General features: G+C 35.9%; 1 protein-coding gene and 1 pseudogene across 2 annotated transcripts; one reads left to right on the forward strand and one right to left on the reverse strand.

Annotated features, from left to right (window-relative positions):
* Positions 1 to 3834: 3834 nt before the first annotated feature.
* On the forward strand, positions 3835 to 6425 carry LOC113323542 (annotated as a pseudogene).
* Positions 6426 to 6601: 176 nt separating this feature from the next.
* LOC113323357 (glucomannan 4-beta-mannosyltransferase 9-like) lies at positions 6602 to 9864 on the reverse strand. Of its 2 annotated transcripts, none has more exons than XM_026571648.1 (8): positions 9356 to 9864; positions 8836 to 8934; positions 8433 to 8685; positions 8015 to 8262; positions 7808 to 7921; positions 7520 to 7719; positions 7218 to 7421; positions 6602 to 7018 (listed from the first exon to the last, which is right to left on the reverse strand). In XM_026571648.1, exons 1-8 carry the CDS (start codon positions 9755 to 9757, stop codon positions 6856 to 6858), a joined length of 1683 nt encoding a protein of 560 aa, XP_026427433.1. In that variant the 5' UTR covers positions 9758 to 9864; the 3' UTR covers positions 6602 to 6855. The 2 variants fall into 2 exon arrangements, with proteins under 2 accessions (XP_026427433.1, XP_026427434.1); XM_026571649.1 differs by having other exon boundaries at positions 6604 to 7018; positions 9415 to 9566.
* Between the last annotated feature and the right edge of the window lie 7776 nt (positions 9865 to 17640).

Raw genomic sequence — 17640 nt, forward strand, 5'->3', positions numbered from 1 at the left:
TTCTGTCGCATTTACAGATTCTAGTTTCACTTGGAATATCTTGAATAGCCTTATAAAGAGATTGAGTAGGAAACATGCCATTGTTTGATGGGCGCCATCTAGGAGTATCTACTCCATTCCTTTGAAGGAAAACGTCGTAAATTGGTAAGATAAAAACTTACATATATTGTGTCTCAAAGAATTCATAGAGACTCTTCAAGATTCCCCTTTCTGCAAATCACTATAAGCTCCTATAGAATCTACCGAGATATCTGTGTTTGTAGAAAATCTCTTATATTAAAAGTCTATCAAAATCTCAATAATTCTTAATTCAAAAACCCGGGTAAAAGGTGATAAGATATTTTTCCACTATAGATCTTAAGGATGTTTGCCATGCGTACTTCTATACTTTGATTCTCTTGGTGTTAAAAATGCTATTTATTTATTTTTGAGACAGGTATCTTTTAAAAAAAAATTATAATGGCATTGAATGAAGTTCATATTCAAATAATCTGTTTAATCTAGATATGATTCGGCATTCACCGTGAATTGTTGTGTCAAAAAATACGAGAGAAAATCTAGGGTTGAGAGGAAGCGGTTCAAGTATTTGGATTCGTAATGAGTTTGATTTTAAGAAATGAGTCCCGCACACTCCTCGCACGTGATAAGTCTCGGTTTTATTCTCCGCATGTAAAACAATTTTGATATCTTAAATTTTTAACTCGTATAGGGAAAAATCTCAAATAACCAACTAGCCTTTCCATATATACCGCAGCAAAATTTTAGTGCATATGGACCTCCTTATTTGGCATGTTACCGCACAGAAACACTCTTTTGGAAGCAAACCCAAAACCCAATTTATTGGGAGAGTTTGATGTGATTCAAATTCATGACAAATAAAAATATGATTTTTCTTAGTTTTGTTGGCATTCTAGTTTTTATGTATTTTGCTTCTTTTTTTCCACCTAGATCACTCTTAGATAATTTTGTTAATCTTAACTGTTATTTTTCAGTACTAATATGCAAAAAAAAAGTCAATCAATTCTCCGATTTGGACGATTCTTCATCCAAACCATTTTGACGGGCGACCGAGTTTGTCCATTCTTGTTTGATTTGGTATAGGTAATATGTTGTTTTCAAGCTTCTTGTTCATCTAGAGTATTGCTTGAAGGCAAATATAAGGATCAAGGAGGAGTAAATTTAAGAAACCATTTTTTATATAGTTTTACCAGGTTAATTTTCTAGCAATAGCAAGTAGGTATTATTTATGTTAGTTGTTAGCAGTTAAAATTAATATTCTGGTTCACCATAATCTCGTCTGAGTTAAGTCGAGTTTTTTAGTTGGTTAAGTTGTTTCTCTTTGACTCTTTTTTGCTGTAAAGAGCTACTAAAGTCCGAGTCATTATTCGATAATTGTACCTTTAATTAAATTTAAAGTTTCTCAATTTCAAATACATCCATAATTTCTTTACCTTGTTTCATGTTGAAACATTTTTATCTCTCCGGGTTTTGCTAATTCTAAGACGATTTATAGGTGGATCTATTTTACTATGCAACAAAATCTCCAAATCTTCGTAATATTTGGTCAAACACATACCATCGAATTCTTGAGTAGCGAAAATAAGAAGAAAAAGATTAATAGCGAAAATGTGATATAAAATCGATTTAAAAGTATGTCCAAGAGTTTGTTTTTTTCATTAGCAGTCTACCATACGAACATCATTGTGCCAACAAATGAAGCATAAGCCGACAATACTGATGTGGATGCTAGCATTTTTATTGTCATTGTAAACATTTCTGATGAATGATGTAAAGCTTGAAAATATTGGTTTTCTCTTTTCTATATGGCCCCAAAAATTACACCGATCTGGCACATATGGCTTAAAAAAAACTAGAAGGGAAAAATCCAATAAAACAAAGATTTCACCACGAGTGATATCAAAGATAAAAATCAAATAAAATAAATAAAAATAATAAAATAAAATAAAATAAATAAATAGCAAAGTCAACAAAGAAGCAATTCAGAACCTTCGGATAGCAAAAAAAAAAAACAGAACAAACTTCAACCAAGAAATATCTAAATTCATACAGTTTCAAAAAACTCCAAAAGTACTAGAAGAAACAGAAAACAACCCACCTTCCAAAATCTTTATTTTCATTCTAAATCGAGCCTTTGAATGCATCACCATTATCAAAATTAGGGTCGAAATCTCCGAAACTATCATTAAACTAGATCAGAGACGTTTTAATCTATGACTGAGGTTTCACGTTCTTTCCAATAAGATCTCTACACATGAATCTCATCATAAGATAAGATAGTCAAACATACTCATTATCTTATCAAAAACATTTTGGGAATCTAATTGAGCATTGATTTTTACCTCGCTAACAAAGAGAGTAGCAGACTTAGCCTATTGGTGTTGCTTCAAATGTCTAGAAGTAAAGATAATATAATTTGAAATAAAATTCGAGTACTTTCACACAAATTTGTTCTTATTCTTTTTTCCGAACTGTAATCCAGCTCAAATTCAAGTTTTTTCTTAGAAAAGGAGAACAAAAAAAAGAAATATGAGAAAACCGAGTCTATTATGGGTTTTGAGGGAATCGTTATGGGGACCAACCATTTTACGCTCTCACCACTTTGACTCGGTCATGCACCAAATGATTTGCTAGAAACAACTTCTTTTGTCACAACTACAGGTGAGCATATTATCCGTAATCCGCGGATTTAACCGGACCAACCGTATTTGTGCGGATGGATGCCCGGACCGTCCGCTATTGGGTTGGACGCGGATGGAATTCTTGAAATCCAACGGGTTACGGATTGGACCAGATGCAACCTTGAAAATCCGTTGGACATCCATATCCGTTAGATTAAGGGCATTTATATAATTTCTAGAAACTATATGGATAGTTTTAGAATATTTAGGTGTTTACTTGGAGTTTTGTCCATGGCACTTCTATATTTATTTACATATATAAAATGTATAGGTTCTATAAAAAGTCATCTAAACAGACTTTATTTTTTCATTATAAATTTTAACTAACACAAATCCATTGGATTATCCACACCCAATCCGTTCATCCGTGCATCCATTGGAATACAAATCCGATGGATGTTGGATTGGATGAGGATGCCAAATTTGAAATCCATAATGTATTGGATTGGATACGAATAAAGTTAAAATCGGTCCATACCGGCCCATACTCATCCTGGTCACAACGCAAAATCATTGCCGGTATTTGGTATGATAAATGTTGAATCTTAAATCTTGACTCCCGATAAGAGTAAACCTTAGCAAAAAAAATATATCTCTGGATTGATTTATTCGATGATATGTGAGGGAGAGAGGGACATAGCATCGCATGATGTTTTGCACGTCTTCATAAAAAAAATTGAAAAATTCACAGCAAGGCATGCTACAAAATACAAAATCTGAGCCAATGGTGCCCTACTTTTTCTATTTTGTCTCTCCATCGACGGAAAACAAGCCTTGCTGGTATAGGAATCCGATGTCACATCTGAAGACACAAAATGGCGGGATAATTAACTCCTGATTCAAAATTCAAATTTCAAAACCCGTAATTAGGTGTATAAAACACCCTATATAAAACACCCTTACCCCTTTCGAGAGATAATGGCCATATATATTATTATGGTTTTGGTCAATTAAGGAAAATATCCTGTGTGACCATAAATAAGTCAAAGTATCTTCTATTATTCCAGTTTGGGCGAGATAAGTCTAAATAACTTTCCAAATTTCTGAATTTATCAAAATCCCTAATTATTTTTAATAAACCCCTTTTCCCACTTACTAAGGAAACCCCAAGAGCGAAAAACAAAAAAAACAAGAGGGAATTTTGTGAAAGACGGAGATTAGGTTAAAAATGAGAATAAGAAATAGAAAACGAACTGGTGGAATTCCAACAATCAAAGGTAGAGAGAATGGGGAAGAAGATCTCGATTCTAAGATGCAGAAGAAAGTTAAAGAGGCAGATGATGGGGATTTGAGTAGTAATGGTGGTGAAACTAAGTGGTTTGAAGAAGGTCGAAATTGGAATCGAAAGGTTCAGGAAGAAGAGATTTTGGTAACGAAGAAGAAATCTGAGGGGGTACTGGTGGTGAAACTGAGGGTTTTGTAGTAAATTTGGGTACTACTAGTGAAGAAGAGAAAGAGGGTCAGAATTGGAATAGAAAGGATGAAAATGAAAAGGAGGTTGAGGCTACCATCACAAGTAGAAATTGAGAGTGCAAATTGTGATGACGGTGAGCGTATGTATTGCAACAATTGCAAAACTTCTATGGTGGACTGTCACCGGAGCTGCCTAAACTGTAAGTATGATCTTTGCCTTGCCTGTTGCAGAGAGATCCGTGATGGTTCCTTTCAAGGGGGTGGAGAGGAAGTAAATGTGAAGTTTGTCAACAGAGGGAATCCGTACAGCAAAGTCGAGAGCAAAACTCTCAGTAGAAAAATGCGTTGAATCAATTGATCAGAACCCAGAACATAGTGATATGATTCCTGAACCTACTGATACAGGATCATGTGAAGCTAAAGTCTGAGTGGAAAGTCATGGATGATTGCAGCATCCCTTGTGCATTTTGTGGTTCTGGTGTTCTACAACTGAAATGTATCCTTCCAAAAAATTGGGTATCTAAATTGGAAAAACATGCGGAAGATATAGCAACACAATTCAACATATTTGATGTTTCAGCAACTCCTACACAGCAGTGCTCCTGTTCCAACCCAGTTGCCGATGCAGAAATTGTCAACTATAACTTGCGGAGAGCTGCTTCCCGAGTAGTGGATGACAACTATCTATATTGTCCAACTGCAAGAGACATCCAACTTGGGGAGCTGGAGCATTTCCAGAAGCACTGGTGCAAAGGTGAGCCAGTAATTGTGCGCAAGGTGAATGAACTGACCACTGGCTTAAGCTGGGCGCCATTGGTTATGTGTAAAGCATTGCGCGAGTTTACTAATCCGAGGGTGGCGAAAGGTGAAGGTCGCTTAGATGTGAAAGCTATGAATTGTATGGATTGGTGCGAGATTGAGGTTAAGATATTTGACTTTTTCAGAGGCTATTCAGAAGGTCGTATGTTCCCAAACATGTGGTCTGAGATGCTCAAACTGAAAGATGTGGTCTTGTTACCGTGACATTGTGTTGAATTTGTTAGCTCCTTACCCTATCAACAGTACATATACCCGACGCGTGGATTTCTTAATCTTGCTACCAAGCTGCCACCAAAATCCTTGAAACCAGACTTAGGTCCAAAGCCATACATTGCTTATGGGCGTGCTGAAGAGCTTGGTCGAGGTGATTCTGTTACCAAACTTCATTGCAACATGTCTGACGTGGTGAATATTCTGACACACATACACGAGGTATCTCTAAGAGAGACACAACTTGATAAGATAAAAGCAGTGAAAAAGAGGCACATGGCCCAGGATAAAAAAGAAAATGAGGAGTATGTCAAGGTTGACCATACAAACTTATCGAAACGGGAACTGCAGTGTTAACATTACTGAAATGGGAAAAGAATGTGATGTTTTTGAGCCTGATTGTCACTCTAGCAGTGCTGGTGGTGCTCTCTGGGATATCTTCCGCCGAGAAGATGTTCCAAGGCTACAGGAATACCTTAGAAAGCATTCTTGGGAATTCAGACACATATACTGTTCTCGAGTGGAACAGGTAATTCACCCAATTCACGACCAGTCATTCTACTTGACTTTTGATCAGAAAAGGAAGCTTAAGGAGGAATATGGAATTGAACCATGGACCTTTGTGCAAGAACTTGGTGAGGCAGTGCTCATTCCAGCTGGGTGTCCTCACCAAGTGAGGAACTTAAAATCATGTACAAACGTTGCAGTTAGTTTTGTTTCACCTGAGAGTGTTCCTGAATGCATGCGGCTGGCTGAGGAGTTTCGTTTGCTCCCTCAGAACCATGGAGCTAAGGAAGACAAATTGGAGGTCAAGAAACTGACCCTCTATGCTGTAAAAAACGCTGTGGATACTGTGATGCATCGGTATAGGTCAGAGGAGAGCACCAACAAAAACACCAAATCTACTGGCAGGAAAAGACAATCCAAAAGAGGAGAAGGGAGAGGAAGGTCCCAACAATGAACCTTGAAACCGTCGTGCTAATGGGGACTTGTTAATGTTGCTATACTGTTTCTCATGCAGTTTTTTTGAAGTTATCAAGTGTAGTTTTTGATACCAGAGATGTTCACCTTTTGTTGTGCTTTGTCCAGTTTTTTGTTGTTGCTGCCAGAAAAATCAAGGTTCCCCTGATTGTATCTGATCAGCTGTTAAAATATACGAAGGCATACTTATATGTCAAACTGTACCTTTTGTTCAGGCCTTACACGAGCACCACTTAGAAAAAGATAAATAGAAGTCTTTTTAGTCTTTTGGTAAAAATAAATAGAAGTCTTTGTAGTCTTTTTGTTCAGGCCTTACACGAGCACCACTTAGAAAAAGATGTGGGCATTTGAAAACAGCAGCAGTAGTAATTTGGTGAGATTTCTGAAGCATCTCTGTTGGGTTTTGTTTCTACTTTCAGTCAGTTTCATCTGCTATAAACTTAAGTAATTGAAGAAATAAATAAATTTTACACAAAGAATGATTTTTATTTATAATGAAAATTTTAATATTTGTGCACAATTACAATTGATAGTTGAAAGAATCGTATAAAAAGCTAAGCAACTGAAAACTTCACCATCTATCCTACTTTGCTAGTCTAATCCTGAAGTATATGATATACTAACTAGTATTAATAAATCTAACGAGCTTATGGTGTTAGAGAAATGATGATATAGAGAATGTTTACAGATGATGAGAATAGTGATGTGTACCATTATTCAACACTTTCCCCTGCTATGAATTCGGTTTGCGGGTGCCGACATAACCTAACCCAGTAATAAAGTAGGCCATGGCTTGTGCATATAAGTATATGAAGAACCAGTTCTTCCCAAATGCAACATCATAGCATCCGCATAAGAAAATGTACCCGCCCATGAAGAGCTCCATCAAGTAAATCCTGTTTGTGTTTATATAAGAATGGCAAAGGAAAGAAATGTGAATTAATCGTCAGATATGCATTTAAGTATGAGTGTACAAACTGGGGTCAGTGTCAGAAATTAGGCTATCTAGGTCATGACTTGTGACCTATGCCGCCTTAACATTGCATTGTTGTGTTGAAGCATCTAGGAGTTCCTAGTTTAAGAGTGTTCTTTTACCTTTCTAACAGTGGAGGTTTCTCTGATGGTTTAATTGGTAGATTATCCGAACTTTTGGATTTGAGTAGAGCATCTCCTAATTTCTCTGTTACAACCCATTCGTTCACTCTATCTGTTTCCAGTAGACCTATAACTGTTCCTTTGCTACGATGCATAGCCATGACAGTTTCAAAAAGAATCCAGTAAACAAGTAGGTGGATAGACCTGCACACATTTGAAGAAAGAGTACAGTTAAAGTAGCAGCGCAAGCAGATTCTAAGTGTTGGTCACTGTACACTGATTGTATATAAAATTGAATTTACCGTGGTGTTTCAACAGCATTGAGAATAGTTATGGCAGAGGGTATATAAACAGCACCCCATTTTGGTATTACGACTTCAGGAAATAGAACGCACGTAGGAATTATAACGCAGTAAAAGGAGAAGGTCACAATGTGAGCTATGATCTTTCGAACTAAGAAGAAGCTATATATCACATGAATCTTCTTCCACAAACTTACTTTCTGCAGGCAGCGTAATGTTTATACATTTGTTTGTCAATAGAGGGACGTATTAAAAAGTAAAGTAAAACGGAAACCTAACGTAACTTACCTCGCTCCTGATGATCTCCATGAACATTTTTCTGAATAGATTAGCAGGTCCACATGACCATCTATGTTGTTGATAACGAAAAGCTTTGAAAGTGCTTGGCAGTTCACATTTAACCTTAAAATTAGACAAACTATTCATTGGTAAAGTGGAATGTCAATTCATATGGATGTAAGCTGTTTTGGGGTTTACAGGGATAGAATATGGTACCCTGATATCAGAAACATAGACGAACTTCCATCCCTTGAGACTGGCACGGACAGACAGGTCCATATCCTCAACCGTTGTGCGTCCATTCCACCCTCCAGCTTCGTTAATAGCTGCAATTCTCCAAACTCCAGCAGTGCCATTGAAACCGAAGAAGGCATATGTAAAGGACCCAACTTCTTGTTCCACCTTAAAATGGAAGTTCAAAGACACTTGTTGAATTCTTGTCATTATACATTCGCGCGCATTCGCTGCGTGAAAAAACATATCATATCATCCCTTAACACATATTTCATTAAGTCTTTATCACCCATGAGCTTAACTATTGTCCCTGGGTAATACCAAAGTTGCAGGCTTGCAGCCTCCAACAGTAACATCAGCTCAAACTAGAAAGTATGAATAGGAGGCAAAGCTAACTTACTGAATTCCCATCGCGCTTGAACTAGACCAATTTCAGGGTTGTGTATAAAATACGGAATGGTTTTGTGGAGGAAGTCCGGATCAGGTTGAAAATCAGCATCGAAGATTGTAACAAAATCACACGCCTCAACGTAACTGCATTTGAAACCTTCTTTAAGAGCTCCAGCTTTATACCCATTTCGATTATCTCTAATCTCATATTTGATGTTGATCCCTTCATCTGCCCATTTTTGACATTCTATTTGTACCAAATCCTATCAAATTCCCAACAATACCAAATTTAGTTCTCAAAAACAGTCATTAGTACCATGTTACACTTAACATTTCAAACAATGCCATGCCATTGTTTTGGAGAAAACCTCAATGAAATGTTTTGGATACATGAACATAGGAGAGATGAAAACCTTGACAATAGGGTCAGTAGAATCATCAAGGACTTGAATTATAATCCTGTCCGGTGGCCATGAAAGTCCACATGCAGCTCCAATTGACATCTTATAAACCTGCACACATCCAAAAAAATTTCTTCCTTTCAAAATACACAATTGTTTAATGCCATCCCCATTAAAATAATCCCCAGCTTTGTCAATACATAGTTGCAATAGAAGAAAAGCAAAGTTAATAGACAATGTGAATGTGGTGGGTAGCACATTTCATGGCAGCCACACAGCTGTTTATGGATATCTCGAGTAGTTGACTCATTTATCGGTTTTAGGGTCCATTTGGCATGGCGCAGTGCAAGCAAGAGATTCAAGGGAGTACTAGATTGTTTGCAAGTTGCAACCAAACAGATACTAATATGGCTCTCCACAAAAATTGGCAAGTTGATCCTATTCTCAAGCATTAACTATATAAAAGAGTACCCTTGAAAGAAGAGTAGAGCCAATTAAAAATTGCAGCAGAAGAAGAAAGAATCAAATGAACCTCTTTTTCGTTGTACATTGGGATCTGAACAAGAACCATCGGGTAATCTGATGATGTACCTTTCTCAACGTCGCTGCTACTATCGCCGCCGCCATTGTTCCCGTCGACGTCCGTAATTGGTTTCCATTTGTACCGCTTTTCGGGTTTCCGACCGAACAGTTTGACGTAGAGTATGATTAGTGACATGTATAATCTCTCGGTGAACAACATAATTGACATAACCAGACATGTGTAAACTAGTATTCTTAGTACCGGAGCTATGAATGAGCTTCTTAATATGTTCCAAACCAAACTGAGTTCTTCAGTTAACTCGTTTTTTGATAGCTCGAGTAATGTTTCTGGAACAAAACTTGTTATCAACGGAACCCATTCATCAAAAATCTCTTTTTTCAATAACCTCATTTCTCTGTATCCCTGAAAACCCACTTCAGAAATCACTCATTGTATGACAATTTGAGGTTCCTAAAATCAAAAACAGATCTATACAGCAAAGAATTTTAGGTGTTTTTTCCTTCCTTTCTTGGCTCTACGAATTTTGACCTTTATCTCCTTTTGTGAGATATGTGCCTGGGTCGCCTATAATGAAGAACAAGTTGATGTAAGCACATGTTTTGTTATGTTTTAATTATACAGGGGATTATGTACTTCTTTTGGGCCATGCCAGGTAATATATTCCTCTTTATAATCATAATAATGCTTGAAAATTCAGTTGATAACCTAATTTCTTTTGGTTGGACACACTTGAAGGGCATTTAATGGAGTTCGATTGTATGTCCACTGAATCGATCATTGACGTTCGCGTGACATTTTGATCTCATCTTTTTATTTAAGTTTAGGAGTTACGTAATGAAACTCTTTGATTATCATGTAGTAAGATTAATAAGGAGATATATTAAGAAGCATAGTAGTTGATCACTTGATCTCATATAGTAGTCGGTAAACATGACTTTCTGGAAATTCTAATGGTTTTAATTATTTTGGACTATATCCAATAAATACTGCTCCAAGTTTAAAAGAAAAGCAAGTTGCAACCGTGAGAAGGTAATAACGGTGAGTCAATGGACTCCACTCCAACTCAACTACCAGAGTACCAGTACATGTTCTAAGAAAGTTCAGCTTAATAAAATCGAGGCGCCATCCGTTCACAGACTTGGTGTCACAAAGTCTCTAAACCAATCGATCTTGTAAGTTTAGACGGCTAAGATTTAAACCAAACACGCGGGTTCTAATAAGTGTCCATGACCCGGTTCAATACTTTAGATTTTTGGTTCCGGGAAAATTAGTCTAAAGCCTAACCCATGGATAACCCATAATATGAGGCCCTTAATTAAAAGAAGTTTAAATCTAGGGTCCTAATTATTAAAAGACATTCATACCCTTACATTTATTGTCAAGTCCCTAATTAAATAAAATTTAACACTAAACCCCTAATTAAATAAAATTTAAAACTAATTCCAACTATTTGTGTAATTGAGAGTTACACATGCATCTGATTTGTGTATTCAACGTCAAATCCAATTCCAACGACACCATTACCACATTTAAGCAATTAGCTTTTATGAAGTTTAAATCTTTGCCTTTCCTTCTTGTCTTCTTCACTCCAAAATGCTTGCAAATCTGCAACGAAATAAACATCCATGGATTAGATTGGATGAACAAAAAGCAAAAAAATAAATAATATAAAAGACAATTATAAGGCAAAATTATAGAACAAAGATCACAGAAAATACACATGATAACCTATCATAGCATGTGTAACTGGGAGTTACACATGCATCCGTCATGCGTAATTGATAGTTACACATGAATATGACTTGGATACCTAACATGTGAAATTTTTTGGTTGCAAGTTTGTTCATTTTAGCATGTGTAACTAGGAGTTACAATGCATCTGTCTAGTGTAAATATGAGTTACACATGCATATATCATGTGTAACTAGGAGTTACACCTACGTATGACTTGTGTTTTAGCTTACCGACTTTACTTGTGATATTCACAACAACTAAGAACCAATTAGTTCTTTTGCTAATTATGATTTCAAACAATTACACATGCATATATCATGCAGACAAGGTTTCAAACATGAAATAAATTCACAGAACACACATTCAATGCATGGAGCCCAACTACATAAAACTAAAGTACATCATAAAATAAACATATTTTCAAAATGATGATTCCTTAATAGGAATGTTCATGCAAGTGTTGGACTTAAATAATTTAAATAGTAGCTAGTTAAACTAACTAAAAATTAAGAAAAGTAAAATCAGAGCTAATAAGGGAATTCGTCCGTGGTAATGAGTGTCGAATTGAAAGTTTACCTGGAAGAAGGATATTTGTGATGGATACAATCATGTGTTTCCTGGTGGTACAATAACATCAATAGGAGCAACAAGGCCAACACGTACAGGGGCTCAACCTGATGTGAACAGAAGATAGTTTATCAAATTGAATACACATGTGAAAAGAAAAAAAAAATCTTGAAGTTCATTCATGTTGGTTTTTAAGAGTCTATTCCAACAATACCACCACTACCAACGAATATCAACGGAAAACCACCAACTCCAACAATACCACCACTACCATCAGTACAACATCAACACACAAATAAAAACAGCCAATAAACAGAATTACGCATTATTTCGGTTCAGTCAAATTTTCGCGCATCCAATTAGCATGTGTAACTAGCTGTTACACATCCATTGGAATAGTGTAACTAGATCTTACACATGCAATTTTTTGACATATACTATACTATTCCATATACCACTACGGTTTAGAGTTATTTTGAATTGCACCAGCTGAGAACTTTTGTACCAATTATGTAATCCTTTGAATTAGTTCTTGGAATGAAGGCCAACTCCCAGGTTCACCGTGTGTATTGAACATAACAGAAGCTGGGTCTCAGTTGGCGTACTTAATTGAGTTGCGAAGAAAGCAACGGTTACATAAAATACATTTACCTTCGCCAACAATCCTCTATATGGATTCAAGTCGTTGATCAAGTGTTTCTGGAATATTAGTCGACGATTCATGAAGCCAACAACACCAACAACCTACAAAGAAAAAAAAAAGTCAAACCAAACTCAAATTATCAAGCAACTATGTCAAGTCAGTAATTCAACTGAAGTATTCTCTTCCAGGTAGTTCATGTAGTTGATTACTTTAGGGGAAGAAAGGTACTGCTTTCAATTAGCGTATCATGTGTAAATTAGAATGTGTAACTATAAACTACACATTCATTTAGTATGTGTAACTTGCAGCTACACATGCATCTGAATTGTGTAACTAAGAGTTACACATGCTAACTAGAGTCTGACTTAAGAAGATAGTTAAGGAAAAAAGATCAATAAACTTATACAATAATGTATATAAATATTTAAACAATAAGAAAGACACGATACTTAAAAAATTCTTAAGACTCGTTATTGGGTCTTTCACAGTGATTAACTTCTTCCAAGCCGGTTGAGCAATTTTTTCTCGAATTACATGAGGGTGTGCAATGCCCGGAGTACCAAGACATGTAATTATCATGATCTTCATGACCGTCGGTCACCTCTTCCAAAAGACTCATATCAACTCTATGATCACGCCGCTCATCCTAATGAGAAGTTTCTAGCTTTGGAATGTAAACTACGTCAATAGTTTTTTTGGACGTGCTGGACTCCTTCCTTAACACTTTAAATCATGGTTCATCACCGAGATTGGGTTCTTCTTGAACATAACCAAGTTGTCGCTTACTCGGCAGAGATCATACACTGAAATTCATTGGAGAGCAAATGTCATTGTGGTACAGAGGTAAAGTCGTTGGATGACGATACCAGCGACCTGAGTTCGAAACTCGTCAGCATCAAGGTGTTTTTATTTTTATTTTTTATTTTTATTTCTTCTCCTAGCTACCCGGGCTTGTAGGTAGTAGACCTCATTTAGGTTTAAATTTTAATGTATCCATTGGACATTAACCCAATTTTAAAAATAAAAATATTGGAGAAAAACAAAGGACCATTGTAAAATGCAACCCCATCTCTCCTTATAAGTACGCAATTAGTTCTATCTTCTCGATACAGATTGAAGATTACTTCATTTGCAGTCATGTTGTCCAAGGAAAATCACATGTTGATCAGCTGTTGAGGCATATGCTTCTCATGAAAACCTTTGAATCTGTTCTTGCATCCTCTAAGCTTGTGCTCTTGGAGATCATCCTTGATTTCGATGTTGGGATAGGCTTTCACCAAGGAAGGAAAATTCTCGTATATTCAAATATATGAAAACATAAAATATAGTAAGAATCCCATCTTACCAAACATCAACTACACAAGCCGGGAAATATAAATGATAAAACCAATTGAATTTCCTGGAAGAGACTTATATTCCTGTTAACTTGCTTAGTGAGGTCCCTTAAATCCTTTGTCAACTCTCTATTCAAATAGCAAACCACCGTAGTACCCATGAATACTTATGCATCTCATCAAGGGGATGAATAGTTGGAGATACTTACATTCGACCTTGTTTCCGGCACTATCGGGGAAGACACGTTGGCCCGGATGTATATCAAATAAGAATACGCAATAACCCTGACTCGTAAATCGTCCACACTTCCCTCATCTTCAAAGATAGCCTTGATCCCACTATATGTGTCTCACAACTTATTTAGATTCAGCTTCTTGCTTTTATAACCATCCTTCAACACAAACAAGACTCCGACCTCTTTTCATCCCAACTGAACAAGCTTTCGGTCAATTTATGGAGATCCTCCCAAGAAATTTAATCATCGTAGCCGTCTTTGGTGTATTTTCCATCAACCTCGAGGCCTAGAATTTACTAAAAATCATCGGGAGTTATCGCCATCTCGCCAAATGGGAAGTACATTGTATCCATCTCTCCATAAAACCTCTCACATAATGCAAATATAATAACTTTGTCATACTCGACAATTGAATTCTTCACTACATGCCACAACCCAGAGTTTTTGACAATATCTTTCACAGTGTCCCATTCCTTCTTAAGTGGCAATTTTTTCATCAGAGTATTCGAAGCTTGGCGTCTCAAAAGATGGATGGAATTATTATGGTCCTAAATAACAAAAACTAAAAACACACAATTACAAAAAAAGATATAAACACTTAAAGCAAATTATAGATAGAGTGTAATAACAAGTGACTCATCTTATTTATGTTCCTTCTTCAAGTGAGAGGGCGGTATGTGGGAATCAGTAGGTTTATTTGGTTTCTTATCTTTTTTTGTCGTTGCACCTTCTGGTAATTGTTGAACCCGAACCCCGTTTTCTGACCACTACCTTCTTTAAGAACTTCTTCCTCTTCAATAACTTCATCTTCTGTATCATCTCTATCATCATGAATCACATAATCATTCTCATCATCATCATTAACTCTTCCAGCAGGTGGAATTCCTTGATCATATCTCATTCGCCAGTTGAAATTCTTTGATCATCATCAACATTACCTCTTCTACCAGGTGGAATTGATTGGTCTTCATCAATTTTATTAGAACACTTGATTCAGGTGGTGGATGAGTCTCTTTTCGTTCACGGATCTTAAGGATTCCCGGTTGTACGAATCCTCATCTAAGCGCCACAGTGAAGAGTTTGTCGCCTTTGTGAGGAGGTTTTGAATGAGAAGCATTATGTTTCTTTACTTGCTTGACTTTTGGAGCCTAAAGAACAACACAATACACAAGGATTCAATTATCGTTAGCGTATACAAACTACAAATTCAAGAAAAATGAAAATGCATTCCAATTATTCGTCAGGGTCTACAGTCAAACATAATAACGACTAACTATTTTATGGACTTAATCTTCATGGTAATATCTTCACAAACTTGACGAACAATAATCAAATTGTACACAGGAAACCATGGTAGAAATTCGTATTTGGTCGTCATGGTGGAAAATTTTATAAAGTGACGACCAATTCCTGGTTTTCAACGTTGTTTTACAAAACGATAACGACTAGTAACCAAACTGTACAAAGGAAAACTTTGTTTTGGTTAGTTATTATTCCTCATGGTAGATAATCTACAAAGTGACAACCAACACGTAGTCATCAAGATACTACTCCAATAAAATGACGACCAATAACCAAACTGTACACAGGAAAAAACTACTTTTGAAATCTATTAGTTGGCAGGCTTAGGGATTTCAAAACCTGAAGAATAATAACACCACATCACTAGTCGTCAAGGTGTTAGGATGAATATCTTGACGACCATGTAAATGAGTCATCTGATTACAAATCATCAATGGGTAATTCCTGAAGCTTTCTTAGAGCCTTTTTTTTCCGTAAATGATCTACCCATTATGCATAAGGAGGATTAATTGATATGTTGTGGTTATATCTCTGGAAGATTTTCAGTTGCATCTGCTATTGGAAAAGTCAGGATTAAAAATATCATTCTCTACTGATATAAAAATATTTGGAATCCATGCATTCATCCTGCTACCACAAGTAATGTGTGGAAAATCACAAGAAATGTATGTGCTACTGATGAGAATATGAAGAAGAGGGGTTCCAGTAATGCTTCAAGATGTTACATTTGTCATAAGGATCATGATTATATAGATCACATAATGTGGCATTGCAAATTTGCTCAGTTTCTGCGGAGCTGGCCAGGAGGCATCTTCTATTTCCTTAACCCTCTTTTTTGATGATATTTTAACCTTCAACAAATATAAAATCCCTGTTATACAAGAACTTTGGTTAATTGCTAGTTTCTGCACTATGGTGGAACCATTGTTTACCAGAAATAAGTTGTTCTTTGCTGAAGGAGTAAGTAATTTAGAACAGTCAAAGAAAAGAATTATGCATTTCACTCATGATTGTAGATTTAGACTTAAGGGGTCTATGTGGAACTCTGCTTATGATATCCACATTCTAAACTTCTTCAGTATTGAGTATAGACATGTCAAATGTTTCTAGGCTATCAGATGTTATTTTGTTCTGCCAGAAGATCATACAACTCTGTAATGTTGTGACGGTGCATCTAAAGGTAACCCTGATTTGGCTGGTTATCGGTTTGTGGCAAGAAATCCTAAGGGTGACTTTGTAGTGAGTGAATCAGGTAGAATAAGGGTGACAACTAATTTTATTGCTGAAATAATGGCTGCAATTAGAGCTATGAAGTGGGCTATTGTTAGTCAGAAGTGGGACATCATTATTCATACTGATTCTAGGTCCATCATTTATGTTTTCATGGAGAAGAAGCTTCCTTGGTCTTTTTAGCATCGATGGCACAAAATTAAATCTTGTCTTAGCAGTATCTATTTTAGACATGCTTATAGAGAAATTAACTTCTCTGCTGATTGCTTTGCCAAGAGAGGAGCTGGTTTGAGAAAGCCGATCTTTTTACATTGTATGGAAATGCCTTATAAGGTTTATATCAGATTTTAAATGATGTTGTGTGGATTTGTAGGCTTTTACTTTGTATTTTTTTTGTTTCATTTTGGATTTTGGGTTTTTTCTTGGGTACCAGCTCTCTCTGTAACTTTTGTAACTATTTTTAATAAAGTTGTGTTTTTTGGTTTGACAAAAAAATAGAAGATGAATTAAGTTGGTTTTAATTAAAATTGACAAGGATAATTTCGTGGGTTTACCCATTATTGATACCCTTTAGCCTTATTTGACACCCTTTAGTCTTATTTCTAAGTCCACTTAAATTCCTGTATACCCAATTAATGTGAGTGTATCCCAATCGGACGAGTTAAAATAGAAGTAATTATATTTTCCTCTTGCATTAATTATCTGTAAGGTATCTATATAGATTCCATAACTTCGTTTTCAAGAAACAGTTACCTGCAAATCAAGTCATACTATAACCTGGCAAACTATTTTGTGGATATCATTTGTGTTGCCCACCCAAATTCAAGCCCACATAAGCCCATTAAAGTGTATTTGCGGCTTTGCAGTGTTTGTACAAGTACTCAAAATGTCAACTGCGGGTATTTAACAGGTTACATGGCACTTAGAAAGTATTTGGATAACGACATTGTTTGGCAAAATTTATGATAATCATAAATAGATAAATGATTTTAGTATAATCATTTTTATAATAAATTATCACAAACACCTTTCTCAAATAATTGATTATCTTTGAAAAATGCTCTCGAAAAGGAGTGGGAAAAACAATGATCTAGAATTTTTTTCTAAGTTCCCTAGTGATTTTTTTAACTCTCTCTTGATAGTTAATGGAAAATAACAAGGAAAAACTCAATTCAATTTCATTAAAAATAAAATAATTGATTATAATAATTTTTAAACAACTTTTTT

The sequence above is a fragment of the Papaver somniferum genome, chromosome 11 (genome assembly GCF_003573695.1).
Source record: "Papaver somniferum cultivar HN1 chromosome 11, ASM357369v1, whole genome shotgun sequence".
Classification (NCBI taxonomy): Eukaryota; Viridiplantae; Streptophyta; class Magnoliopsida; order Ranunculales; family Papaveraceae; genus Papaver; species Papaver somniferum.